The sequence below is a fragment of the Musa acuminata genome, chromosome BXJ1-4 (genome assembly GCF_036884655.1).
Source record: "Musa acuminata AAA Group cultivar baxijiao chromosome BXJ1-4, Cavendish_Baxijiao_AAA, whole genome shotgun sequence".
Classification (NCBI taxonomy): domain Eukaryota; kingdom Viridiplantae; phylum Streptophyta; class Magnoliopsida; order Zingiberales; family Musaceae; genus Musa; species Musa acuminata.
This window is the reverse complement of record NC_088330.1, coordinates 959,980-974,324: the sequence shown is the minus strand read 5'-3', so window position 1 is coordinate 974,324 and position 14,345 is coordinate 959,980. Positions and strand designations below refer to the sequence as shown.

Here is a 14,345-nt window from a genome sequence, read left to right as displayed (position 1 = left end):
TTGATAATTGGAACTTTACATCTTGTTATTGTTGCTGTTGTTGTTCTTTAACCAAACTATTGGAAGAATTTAGGAGTCATAAACAGAAGACAGAGAAAATTGGATGAATAGTTCAATGAAATATTTGGCTGAATAAGGAAAGAAATGAAAGAAAGAAAGGTCATAATTGAGAAAGGAAAGAAAATATCGTAATCAAGCAATATCATGGATTATTTGATTTATGACCTCATGCTGCAGAAGAGGCTAAAACGTGAAATGAATCCAACAAATAACCAAATAAATAGAGAAGAAAAAAAACCAGCATGCTGTGGAAAGATCCCAAATCTAGGTATGTAGCTTGAAGCACATGCATTACCATAGTCATTGAACATGACCTTCAGGTTTTTGTAAAATGAAGAGGAATAAACAAGATGCTACTTTTTTCCTCCATTTCCTTTTTTCTGGTAATATGTCATTGTATGCGAGTCTGTATTGATTCATTATGCTTCTCTGTCAGCTGATTGGACATGGGTCCTTCATTTGGTTCAATCCTTTAGGGTCACACAATCATTCACCTACAATTTGGAAACCCATGTGATGCACGGGGTTTAAAATTAAAGTGTTAATGACTAATTTTAATAATAATCAGATAATATTGAATGATGATAACTGGTAGAACTGATTAAGCTGAAGCAACATTTTAAAGATGAATCTTTTATTTATTGTTTAGTCAATCATGGAATTTTCTTGGGATCAAACATGAACTACTTTGAGCTCAATGTATCATTCTTGCTTCTATGGGTTTAACCATGCAAACATTCTACTTAGTAACAAAATGACTGCCTCCTGGATTTGCATTCCCTAGATCAGATCAAAATTTGGATCTAAAATCCATGATTTTATCTTGTTCCAGTAACCAAATTCTATTTCTATACAAAGTCCCAGCTTTACAACCTATATTTTCTTTTCTGTAAAGGGGAAGTAAAGGGGAAGAAAATGGATGATATCCTGGATGATTGCATTGCGTTGATTATCAAGAGGACACGTGATGTTCTTAGTAAGAGATAGATTTGTGGATGATGGCTTATTGTTCATTCTCGTCAGAAAAGTTCTAGGTGGAACTTTTGTGAGATTATTAGCTCTATATCAGCCTTCATTTATTAAAATTGGTTGTTTTAGCTGGTGATGGTTGATAGAGACCAAAGGAAGCTCAATACTATGTTCATTGGTGTCGTCAAATCTCAATGAGCTTTGAGAAGGATGATAATAATCTAGATAAGTCTAAGATTGAGGATTTTTCATTTTCTTTAAGATAAATTCAGGATATTTTGGATTCTGTCAAGGTTATTTAAGGATTTCAGAAGTGCTGTTTCTTGTTTGGATCAATTTGGATGTATTTTGGCCATTTTGTAGATCTTTTAGTTGCTAGTTTCATTTCTATGAGATATTGTTGACTTTGAGATACATTTGGTCTGTTTCTTATTGGTTTAACATGAGATGGTTATTTGGAGGATTCAAAAAGTGAGTCTTTTGTGAACACATTTGTGAAAGTGGAAGTGTTAAGAAGTGGTCATTACCATGTTTGAGAATATGCTTCATGGTTCTCCTTCACATACAGGAGGTGTGTTGATTGTTTAGTATCTATTCTAATGTCATTTCGGTGGTTCTGTTTCTTTATCCCCACTTTCTTTATGCTTTCTTTCTTACTCTTTCTCATTGCCTAATTGCTTCAGCTATCCATCTTTACTTGTATGGTTCTTTAATGTGGCTGACACTCTTTTTCTCACCCGAAACACTAGAGCTCCATTGCCAACACAGATCAACCAAAGTCAACTGCCTGGCATGTTACGGCCTTCATAACCCAACTATTATTAGACTTGAACAAGCCATCTATCAAAATCAAATTGCTCTAAATATAGCCTTGTAAAACACTGATTAAGTGCACAACCTCCATCTATCTCCCAACAATTATTAGACTTGAACAAGCCATCTACCAAAATCAAATTGCTCTAAATATAGCCTTGTAAAAGACTGATTAAGTGCACAACTTCCATCTATCTCCCTCTAAGTCATCCATGCAAGCAACTTGAGAATTCCAATGCCAGCATTCAAAGCTAAACTTTGTGCTGATCATGTTCTGTGTGGTGAAGTCCAGTGCTCAGCAACAATTCTTTTGTGTATTATAAACTACAACACTGCTGCATCGAGTCCCAAAACTTTCAAATTAATGTCATATACTGACTTTTTGTTAACTGAGTCAACAATAACACACTGACTGTTGATTTGCGTCAGCTATAGTCCCTATTGTGCACAGAGCTGAATCGGGTAGGAAATTTACCTGCTGGTTTTTTAAGGCTTAGAATATATTTGCATCATTAAATCAGCTTGATGTTGTGTTTGATGATTGCCTCAAAGATTGAACCATTCTGTTGCAGGTTATGTTTTTGGAAATCATGCAATCATGGGCAGAATTTTTATTGCTAGCACATAGGAATTTCTCTTTTGAATTTCTTTTAGTTTCTTGTGTCACATATCATATTGTAGATTTTTCCTTTGTTCAGAAGTTCTTATATTATATGAGTATCTGTGTGTGCACCAGAGGTGGGTATCTGCATATATCTGACCGTCCTGAGATGCCACAATGGTCAGAGCCTTGTGTTAGGTGCCTTTTTATCTCACTGCCATTATTGCGTGCTTGGATAACCCACATTGTTTCTTTGTCACGTAAAGCATAATTAAATTTATCATGCTATGTTGTCAACTTGTAATGCATTATTGATCTTTCTTTTAAGAAATTCTGTTAATATTCTTGGATGTTTTTTCCAAAATAATATGATTTACTTCTGAATATGTTCATGATCTGAAGAGTCTAAATTTCAGTGAGTTACAGGTCCTAATTGAGACCGACTACGCATCTAGTTTCGGCATATATAATTGATTGAGCTAGTACAACAAGATAGCTGAAATTATTTTCTTGTTGGCTCTTGGTCACAAAAGTTTTGAGTCCAATCATAGACCAAAACCAAAAAGTACAACATCTATCCTGATGAAACTTGAAGTTTTTGCTAAATTTTTGACATTTTACTTTAGAGTTACCAAAATCAATGGACTTTCTGTTAGACATTCACATCCTAACCCATGTCGTTTTCTTATTTTGGTCCAATAATTTTTTGATCACATTGAGTTAATTCCATTATAATATCCTGATTAGTCCCACATCAGAAGTGATGAAAGATTTAGATTTACTTATAAAGATATGATGAGTGTTCTATTGCTAACTTAGACTTAAGCATTTTGGATTAGTGGTTCAGACTCGACGAAGTTAATAGTGGAACTAAAAGTTTTTAGCTAAATTTTTTGACATTTTACTTTGAAGCTACCAAAATCAATGGACTTTCTGTTAGACATTCACATCATAACCCGTCGTTTTCTTTTTTTGATCCAATAGTTTGTTTATCATATTGAGTTATTTCCATTATAACATCCCAATTCGTCCCACATTAGAAGTGAACAAAGACTTAGATTTACTTATAAAGGTATGATGAGTGTTCCATTGCTAATTTAGACTTAAGTATCTTGAATTAGTGGTTTAGACTCAACAATGTTAATAGGTCAATCATCCCATCAAACGGATAATCACAATCGGTATCCCGACCTAGTATTGAGATATGGTGAGATGCTCAAGAATGAAAGGGCTACTCATGGATGGGGCCAGAGGGCATTATGGCATGAAGCTACCATTGGGCTAAGCTTCCCATGCCATGCTAGGGTCAAATTCTAATTTATGTTGGGATTTGACGAGGATGTCAAGCCCTCAAGTGGGGGAGATTATAACACACCAATTAGTTTCACATCGAAAGTGAGCAAAAAAATTGATTTGCTTAGAAGGTTAACTAGTGATTGGGCCTAACCAGTGATTAGGCTCAATGAATTTAATAGTTTAGATATCCCATCTATGTGCCAGCCCAATCTTGAGGTCAGTGAAACCGATGGGGAGGCTTTCAACTGAGATCTCATGTTCATATCTTAAATCTAATACCTACTTTTCTTCAATTTTGGTTGCTTATGTGTATATTCATTCCAGTGGATAAACACTTCTCTCCATTTCATTCTTTTAATTTTTTCTACTTTGGTGAACACACCTGATGCATTTCCATTTTGATTAATAACTGGTTTTGTAAGGCTCGCTTCTTGTGTAGGTTAGTTTATTATTTGTTTTGGTTTTCTGTTGCTAAAACATTTTGTATATCGATCCTGTGTCTGTCCTTTGTAGATTTTGAGAAGTTTCTGTATGTTAAGGCCTTCGTTTCAACTTGTCCTATGGTCTGTTGCTTTCTCTTATCCTTGTTAACATGTTGTTTTAATATAGTGGTCATAGTGGAAATTATGGTTGAGTAATCTCAAAATTCATGCCTTTTCAAAAGATTAGTTACTTTTGTTTCATGTGTTCCGACCTTAGCCTACTTGCCTATTTACAACCATCAAAAATCTATTTGGTGATTGAAACTTTAATGCCAATTAATTTACTTAGAGGAATATTATAAATAGATGCTTGCTCCTAAGAATGAAAGATTTAATTAAATTGGTTCTCCCATTTTGCAATTTGCATGAGCACTCCAATGCACATGGACTTGTGGAACCACACATTGTCAGTGAGTGAAATTTAGCACCATGCTGCCCTTATTGTGGGGTTTACGCAATGTTGTCAGAACCAGGATCTGACCTTAAGAACTTGAACTAAATCATTAATGCAAGTTTAGAATCAAACTAAAGTGATACAACTGCACTGAGGATTTTTTTCTATAATCTTGGGTCAATTTGACTCAATCACACATATATAATTAGCCTTTTGTTGGATCATTCATATCTTACTCAGAGCCCTAATTTACTGCACCCACCAAAATTCTCTTAGCCACATTAATATGTCAAAATTTCTGTTTTTTCTTTCTGAGCATCTCAGTTACTTGAGTAAATAGCCTTAACCAATGATCTTTCTCGCACAAAATCACGTTGCTCTCAATAATTCTTATTTTATATTTTAATATTTGTATAGTTGCTCTTTCCCAGACTTTGCAGTGTGATTTTGATCGAATCCTTATATTTATGCAACTCAGTATCTCCTTTATTTCTACTATCTGTCAGTTTGCCGAGAATTTAGTTAACAAGTTAATCAGTCAAATTTACACTTTTCAGTGTAATTTTGATAGTTCAATAAGGATCCATCAGGTGGCTGTCTTGCATAAAATTGCATTCTTTATAGGGTATTTCAACCCTTTCGCTCCTTATTTTCTAATTTAAAAATTAAATAAGCTGCATTATTTTTGTAAAATAACTTTTTGAAGTTTTTTTTCTTCCATTTTTCTTCATTAAAGCAAGTTTATACTCTCTCGGCTAGAATTTTATCTCGCTAACAGCTTTAGCTTCTTTGTAGCCAGTTAATATTTAGATATCTACATTGTTCTTAAAAAAAATATCTACATTGTTCTGATACTTAAAAGTAGCTTACAACATCTTCCTTTCTTGTAGTAACGTCTTTGTGTCTCTTTCGTTGTTTTGATTCTCACACATAAATCATATTTTGTTGGACAGCTTGATTAACTTTTGCAATCTTTTACGTGGTTACTGTAGGTTCTTTCTCTGTTCAATTGTCATACTTCATATCTTCAAACTCATACTTATTTGTTAACCAACCATATATGTTGCATATTTTGAGGACCAACACTTAAGCCGTATTGTCACGACCTTAGCTGGTTTTGCCTAAGGCGTGCGGTACCCTCGCGCGTCCGTCCGCAAAGGTCAGCCTCCCCGAAGCCTCCCATTGTCCCTTAGGACCAACAAAAGAGAGAACGGGTTAAAGAGAACGCCTCAATCGGGATCCACAGGCAAACATGTCCGAAATACACTTCATAGACAATGCAAATTACAAACAGACTTTACAAGTTCTGAATAGTTGCACAACAAAGGGTAAAATGGTCCATTACAGACCGAAAAGCTCTCGCACGTGTCTACATGACACAACCTTTATTTACAAGCCTAAAGAGGCCACCAACCCAACTAACATGGGACTATTTAGCCTTCGGCCGCCCCTCTACCTGCTGTACAAAGTATAAACGTGCCTAAAGACAACGGACAGACATAAGCATTACATCCAACATCTTGTTTAGAAGTTTGTCCGTTACATTCTCCCCCACTTATCCCTTCGACGTCCTCGTCGAAGCCTTTGTGAACATTGCAACTCTTTGCCTTTGCTGAGTCTTCAATCTTCTGCTCCAGCTGCAATGCGCCTCCTGGCTCCCAGCTGCTCTTCGCTGCTGTTTCTGAGTAGTCGAACCTTTGATCCGCCATGCTGCTTCAACTCGCCAATGACTCTGACTCTGGTGTGGGGTTGGCTGAGTTGTGTTGATCCTTGTCGATTCTTGCGGATCCACCAAATGAAGGAAAAGACCATCTTTTCTGCGCCAGTCTCTCAAAATTTTCACATGCTGCTTGAATTGGGTGGATGCTTGTTGGAGCTTTAACGAGCATCGCCTCGCAAACTTCTGAAGTTTTGGGTCCTTCCTCCACAAAATCTGTTCATTGACTCTTCTTTCAGTTAGTTGTCACATCCAAGTAGGTTCGCATCACTTCCGTTTTCGATTGGCATTTCGTTGGGAAATGAAGCGGACGATCTACTCTCAGTAGCACTGATCACCGTTGGTGAGGATTTGACAACTATTGTCTTCCATTATCTTCGAAGGGTCTTTGAACTTGTGCAGAGCTCCTCTGCTGGATAGATAAGAGAACTGGGGTACTCGGTTTCGCCCATTCTCTTAAGAGTTGAGAAGGCAAAGGTTACTTTGACTTCGCCTGCCTCCTCGAGGTTGTACTTCTTGCATCGAGCTGGTTACTAGACTTCGCCTGCTCTTTGCTCACACTTCTGAAGCACTTGAAGTGTTTGCACTCCTTGCGTTGAGTTGGCTACTGTGATTCACCTTCTCAATGCCATCGAACTTCTGGAATGCGGGAAGTTTTCACCCCAACTTGGAGTAATTCTCTGATAGATGAGGTCGCCTTTGGGATTGTACCGTCTTCTCCATCAACCCTGCCGCCTACTCCACTGAGTAGCAAAGGTACAGCACCGCGTACTGCCTGCTTCGTTCCTTGGTCGTGCACTCTTGCATGACCCGAAGTCCTTCACTTACGGCTATCTTGATGAGAAACTTGTTGACACCGGTCTTACGAAGTTTCTTGGCCTCTGCCCTTCAGCCTTGTCTCGGTACTTGGAGATTGCCTCTGCATGCTCCACCTCCTCGACCCCTTTCACGACCAAGCGCTCTCCCTCCATGAGAGCAAGGGATCAATGACTTGCACGGAAGTCCCGCCTCTGCGGTACCATGGCGCTGGCAGGCCCATGGCCCTACTATCCGTTGCCTTGCCTCTGTATCCCTTTTCTGCATGATCAGTAGAAATGTCTCTGTGGCACTCCTCTGAGTCCACCTCCATTCTGACTAATGCTTGATTTTGGGTAGCTAAGTCCCTCTGGACTCATCGTCGCTTCCTCGCCCCTTTCGACCCCCTGCTTCAACACCTCTGTGTTCTCCAAGCAGTCCGTTTGGTCGATGGAAAGACAGACTGCAACTCCCATGCATGGCCTCTGCCATCACGTTGTAGAGTTTGCACCGATTCTGTTCTCCTTAGCTTCCTTGGTAGCAACGTTCGCTTACTCGACCTTGTCCTCTGACTTGTCGGGCTCCCTTAAGCGAATATGAGCTCTGGAGTAGTCCAACTCTCCAGCTGCTTCGATCATACTTCTGTATGATCAAGTCCCTCCCATGGAACTCACTGGTACTTGCATTCGAACTTTTCCCTTGGTGGAACACAGCCCCCATATGCTGATGACCAAGGTTTTCATCCGATGCAAAATTCGGTGCACGCCCGGAAGACCCGCCTTTGCGGTACCATGGCCTTCACTCCTTGAATCCATAGCCCTTCTTGCCGTCGTGTTGTTCACCAAAGCGGAGCTCCCAGTAGCTCCCGATCATACCTCCATATGATCTCATCCCTCACGGGACGGATTGTGTGTATCGCATTGCCACGAACTGTTCCACCACGATCCGCTGCACCATGTCGCCTCCTGGTGACATCTCCATTGCATTCTGATCCTTGTGGAATAAACTCGAATTGTGAACCCTTCATGTGTGGCCTCTGCCAATACATCGCAGGGTCCCTTCCACCTTCGATTTTGTTCGCTCCTCTGGCAATCGACTTTCATCCACCCACTCCTGGGTCACACCTAGATGAAGCACCGCTCTAGGACAGTCCGTCGCCTAATAGCTCTCGAAGTCCACCGACTTCACTGTAATCTGTGCACCATTGTCTGGATCCTGGGCCTCTGCCCCTACCAGCACAATCTCCGCTGCGCACTGCTTCCTTCATAGCAACTCAAATGGCAACACTGTGGCATATTCTTCAAGAGTACCCGCCTCTGCGTCCTCTTGCCCCGTGTCAAGGCCCTTCTGAACCCAACTTCGCCTCCGCAAGTTGAGTCGCCTTAGTTCCTCCATCAAATGCTTCTCCGAGTTAAGGTGCATGTGCCCAGAAGCTCCCTTCGTCTTTGGCATCATGCAAGATGAGTCCGCTCCGTCAGAATGAAGGACCCATGAAACAACATGATCCTACCCTTGCCTCTGCAAGAGTTCATGTCTTTGACCTCTGTCTAAGGAAAGCACTGTGCTTCTGCTCCATGTTCCAACTTCTCAGCTGGCTCCCTTCATGCGGCTTGGGTACTTCGCCAAGTTACACCCAAGTTGCTCCGCTCCTCGTTTTTGTATTGAGTCGATGGTGGCCCTCGCGCCCTCCATTCCACGGGTCAGCCCTCCCTTGAGTCCGATCTCCATATCGACTCTAAGTGTGTCTTCATTTAAGTTGCTTCAGGTCGCTCCCCCACTTGATCTCGCAATGCATCCACTAATGCTTTCTCTCGAGCGAGATAAAGCGACAACTCCTCGCCGCTTGCTCGGTCCATCGAGCTTCGTGAAGTTGTTGTTTGTGAGGTACTCCTCCTCAACATGTGAAGTCCGTCTCACATGATTCTCCCTCTGGAGTGCCGAGACTTATCCCTCCTGGATAACTGTCCCGCTGGAGCAACATCTCTCTTCGTTTCGGAGACCACCATCCCCTTGGACTACTCCGATCTGCTGAACAAACTGTGCATTATTCTGCCTCCTGCAGACGCACTTGCTAGATTACGCCCCCACGTCAATACAACCACCGCTGCACCCCTCAAGGCCTAGCAACATGCTGAACTCGTTGCACACTTCAGCCTCCTCCGGACGTATCCTTCGCCTGCCGAAGAGAAAGTTTCAATGCTCCATGGCACCGAGTCTCGGTCGCCTTGGGATGGCCACGAACATTCCATCGTCCACATACAAGCCCATGCATGAGTACCAAATTCTTCGAGTTAGCAATTCCCCTCACCTCTGTGAGCTTTGCATAACTCTTTTGGTCGTTGAGCAACTCATTCCACCTTGGATGGTCTCATTCTTGCCAAGCGCCTCGCTTGCCTAGAGCACCATCAAGTATAGTTGTCAACGTTGAGCCGTCGCTCAAACTCAGCCATCCCAACCTTTGTGCGCTCCGAATTCTTCCAAGCTTACCTGTTCTCGTGGTGCCTCTTGCGCGAAGGGTTGGCCATTCCACTGAATGCCAATGTTAGATGCCCGCCCCTCAGAGCGACTCTTTTCCCTACATCTCCATGCCCGTTTTCCCTCAAACGGTCGCGCGTGTGCTGACTGCCCTCAACGCAGCCCCGCTAGGTCCCCCACGTTTACATGTCAAGTGTTTCTATGTGTGCTTGTCCCGCTCTGATACCATAATGTCACGACCTTAGCTGGTTTTGCCTAAGGCGTGCGGCACCCTCGCGCGTCCGTCCGCAAAGGTCAGCCTCCCCGAAGCCTCCCATTGTCCCTTAGGACCAACAAAAGAGAGAACGGGTTAAAGAGAACGTCTCAATCGGGATACACAGGCAAACATGTCCGAAATACACTTTATAGACAATGCAAATTACAAACAGACTTTACAAGCTCTGAATAGTTGCACAACAAAGGGTAAAATGGTCCATTACAGACCGAAAAGCTCTCGCACGTGTCTACATGACACAACCTTTATTTACAAGCCTAAAGAGGCCACCAACCCAACTAACATGGGACTATTTAGCCTTCGGCCGCCCCTCTACCTGCTGTACAAAGTATAAACGTGCCTAAAGACAACGGACAGACATAAGCATTACATCCAACATCTTGTTTAGAAGTTTGTCCGTTACAGTATGGTACTGACAATATGGAGAAAATGATGTTTTTAGAGAATTGCACATTGTGATTTCTCAAGACTTCTTTTCCTGCATAAAACTATTAACATGCAGTGCCAGTGTTTTATTATGTTGTCTGATTTGCTTCTATTAATTTCCTTCACCTGTGTTTCTTTGTGTCTTAATTTTAGTATCTTTCGGATTTTCTCTCTTGAATTGGACAAAATCAATAAACCTTGAGCAAGCAGCTGATTCTCCTTCTCTTGAAAATTGAACTTTCTGCAGAGGTTTCAGAATGATATGTAAGTATGCTTTTCATGGATGGCATAAGTCGAATTTTAGTATTCTCTATCGTTTTTTATTGCCAATGTGCTGCTGCTAGTTCTGGTTGCATCAAGGACGAGCACCATCATGGTGCTTATGGCATAAATTATTACATTACAAAGATCCAAACTGGTTTAATATCGTCTTAGAGAATTAGTTGGAGATGTTATTAGGCTCCAAAAAATTTTGTCATATGCTTTATATCGTTGTTCACCCATGTGTTTCGTTTGAGCAGTAATTGTTGTTACTTGATTACTAGTAATTGTTGTTTCTGATAACTGTTGCATGTATTATCTTGTGACGACCATCTATAACATGGCTGGTTCTTCCCTTCCAGATGGATGTGGCCAAGACATTGTGTTGGTCCTTCAAGGCTTTGGCTTTTCCATAGGATGCGGATGGATCCTTAAATATTGTGTTTTTTGAGTCTGCAGTATAAATTAGATATATATTACCAGTCCCAAATATTATGTCTTGCGGAATTTATTGTATATGGCATACAGACCGCGCTTGAATAGTAAGTGTGATGGATTGAAAACCTCTTCCTACTCGACATTATTTTAGCGTGTCCAAAGTTTTGAAGTCTGACATGAAACTTATTCCTGCTCTTTATTATCTGAAGTAGCTAAATGTAACTCTGCCCTTTGCCCTTGTTTCTTCTGAGACATGCAGGTAGTTCGAGCTTCTTGTTTCAACACATCTCGATAAGAACATTAAGACGAAGAATTTGATCCAACCATAAATGATCTCGACTTCGACCATGGCCGAACTCGAGTCGTGTTTACACCTGAATACTCCTGTCCTTCTTGAGTTTGTTCATTGGAGCTTATCTCGTGTTACGGATGGGCCACGAGCTGAGGTAGGTCATTGGTCCCGGCGATATGAAACTGTGGGTCCCTGGTTGTCGCCCAATGGAAGAGTGCCGTTTTCTGTTTGATGGTTGGTTAGTCCGTTTCTTCCTTCTTACCGTCGTCTCCACTGTCAACGTGTACAGTATCCTCTTTTTAACCTTCTTTTAAGCGAAGGGGAACGGAGCCTCCTCCCTTGGGACGACGATGAAGGGTTCTCGGGGTAGGGGCAGCGCAACCGCGGAAACGGCGGCAGATCGGGAGGTGCCGCTGAGTCAGAAGGCGGTCAAAGTAGTCGGGAACGTGTGCTTCTCGCTCTTCGTGCTCTCCGTGCTCATCTTCACCATCGTCTCCATCACCTACCAACCCCCCGACCCCTGGTTCGACTCCCCCAAGGCCATCATCTCGAAGTCCCTCGCCGCCACCCTCCCCAACGCTACATTCCGCACCGACGACTCCGTCCTCCAAACCGGCGAGGACCTCGTCCCCCTTACGGCTGCCGATAACTCGACTACTGCCAAAGCTGATGCCGACAACGCCTCCTCCGCTGCCATAGTCCTCCCATCTCTGGCGCCGGACTGCGACCCCGACGCTCCGCTTAACTGCTCCGACCCCCGCGTCCTCGCTGCGATCCAGCGCTTCAATACCCGTATCTTTCATCGCTCTATCATATTCCTCAGCTATGAGACGCCCGTATCTGGATCCGCCCCCTGGGAGTGCGACGCTGCCTGGCGCTTCCGCAACCACCGCGAGAAGTCCTGGCGACGCTACAAGGACTACCGCCGCTTCCGCCTCGCCCCCGCTGACAACTGCACCTACGAGGTTGTCTCCGCCGGAAAATTTCGCTCCGGCGTCAACGCGGCCCCCAAGCCTCCACTGCGGCTCCAGTCTTCGTCCCGGGCCCCTCCCTCCCAAATCGCGGATGCCGAGATCAACGACACGATCCCGACGCTCGGATCTGAATCAAACTTCCGAAAAGGGAAATATCTCTACTACACGCGCGGTGGCGATTACTGCAAGGGGATGAATCATTACCTGTGGAGCTTCCTTTGCGCCCTCGGCGAGGCCCAGTTCTTGAACCGGACGTTTGTGATGGATCTCAACGTCTGTTTGGCTGCCACTTACAATCCCAGTGGCCGGGATGAGGAGGGTAAGGATTTCCGATACTACTTCGATTTCGAGCACCTCAAGGAGTCGGCATCGGTGGTGGAGGAGAGTGAATTCTTGAGGGACTGGCAACAATGGGATCGTGCCACAAGCCGAAAGGCTGGTGGCAAGATCACCGTCCTCAAGGTGCCGACGTACAAGGTCACGCCAATGCAGCTCAAGAAGGACCCAAGCACCATCATCTGGAGGCAGTTTGACGGGCCAGAGCCCGAGAATTACTGGTACCGTGTGTGTGAGGGTCGGTCTGCTAAGTACATTCAGCGGCCATGGCAAGCAATTTGGAAATCCAAGCGGCTGATGAACATTGTGTCGGAGATCGCAGGACAGATGGACTGGGAGTATGATGGCATACATGTGGTCCGTGGCGAGAAGGCCAGGAACAAGGAACTGTGGCCTAATTTGGATGCAGATACTTCTCCTGAGGCCCTGGTGCAGAAGCTAACAAAGGTGATACATCAATGGAGGAATCTCTATATTGCCACGAATGAGCCATTCTATAACTACTTTGATAAACTGAGATCACACTATAAGGTGCATTTGCTTGACGATTACAAGGAGATGTGGGGAAACACAAGCGAGTGGTATAATGAGACGATGGCTCTAAACAATGGCCACCCTGTGGAGTTTGATGGGTACATGAGGGTTGCAGTGGATACAGAGGTGCTCTATAGGGCAAAGAATCGGGTGGAAACATTCAATAATCTAACAAGGGACTGTAAGGATGGTATTAACACATGCTAGTAATGATATGGTAAAAAGTTTGGAGGCCGAGAAGGATGTGGATATTCTCCATTTTTGTGTGAGTTCATAGTCCGGTAAGTGTTGAGGTTCTTGCATTGTTCATTTTAATTTGGAGTTGAGATATTCAGCAGTTTCTATTTCTATCTTGTTCTATCTTTTTTTCCCTTTAGCTTCCTTGTCATAGGGTATCTCATTTTTTGGTAATACATATATCAGTAAGTGTCCTGTTACTGTCCTATGACATTTTGAAATATTCACTTTTTTTTTTTCTCCTTCTATTTTGTTTGATCTACTAAGAAGCCCTGAATGGAAACTTTTGTTGTTCTTTCTTAGTGGAGGGTCCAATTTGGTTAATGCAAAAGCTATTATGGCATTGAATTTCTAAGTGGATCATTAAATTACAGCCTAAAAGTAATTTTGTTTCTAGTGCAGTTGAAGTTTGCATTAACTGAAACCTGATTTTGGCTCAGTTAAGAGCAGCCTACCTTTGCTTTTTTTCACCTTAATATGACCAAGGTTTCAAATCTCAACTATACTAGTTGGCATGGACTGGTGTTGGTATAAGTTGGTATATCATTTTGTATACTGGTATCATATCGGTCCATCAAGCTATTGAGACCAATATCAGACCGAAATTTAAATCCTTGGATAAGACATTAAAGTTAATTGACCAAGGTAGGTTCTAGATAGTCATAGTTGACGTAAAGTGTATTTTGGTTATTAGTTTGGACATGGTCACATGACATAGCATGCTGATCTGACTAATGATATATATAAATTACCAGAAAACAAACCAACCTACATTTCTCCTTTAGAACCTTTACTCAAGCATAATAAGTTTTTAATGTTTTAAACATGGATCATAGTACTGTATGTTGGGCTCTTTCTGACTATCAATTGGTGTGGCATATATTGAGGTATCTTCTGTGATTTTTAAATGCAATGTGTCAATTCAAGGTGTATCCCCTATTTTTACAAATGGACATAGTGTATCAAGCACC

General features: G+C 42.4%; 1 protein-coding gene across 1 annotated transcript; it reads left to right on the top strand.

Moving 5' to 3' along the window:
* The first annotated feature begins 10,456 nt into the window (after positions 1-10,456).
* LOC135640306 (uncharacterized) lies at positions 10,457-13,485 on the top strand. The gene is made up of 3 exons (XM_065154619.1): positions 10,457-10,566; positions 10,926-11,105; positions 11,261-13,485. Exon 3 carries the CDS (start codon positions 11,644-11,646, stop codon positions 13,342-13,344), a length of 1,701 nt encoding a protein of 566 aa, XP_065010691.1. The 5' UTR covers positions 10,457-10,566; positions 10,926-11,105; positions 11,261-11,643; the 3' UTR covers positions 13,345-13,485.
* The last annotated feature ends 860 nt before the right edge of the window (positions 13,486-14,345 follow it).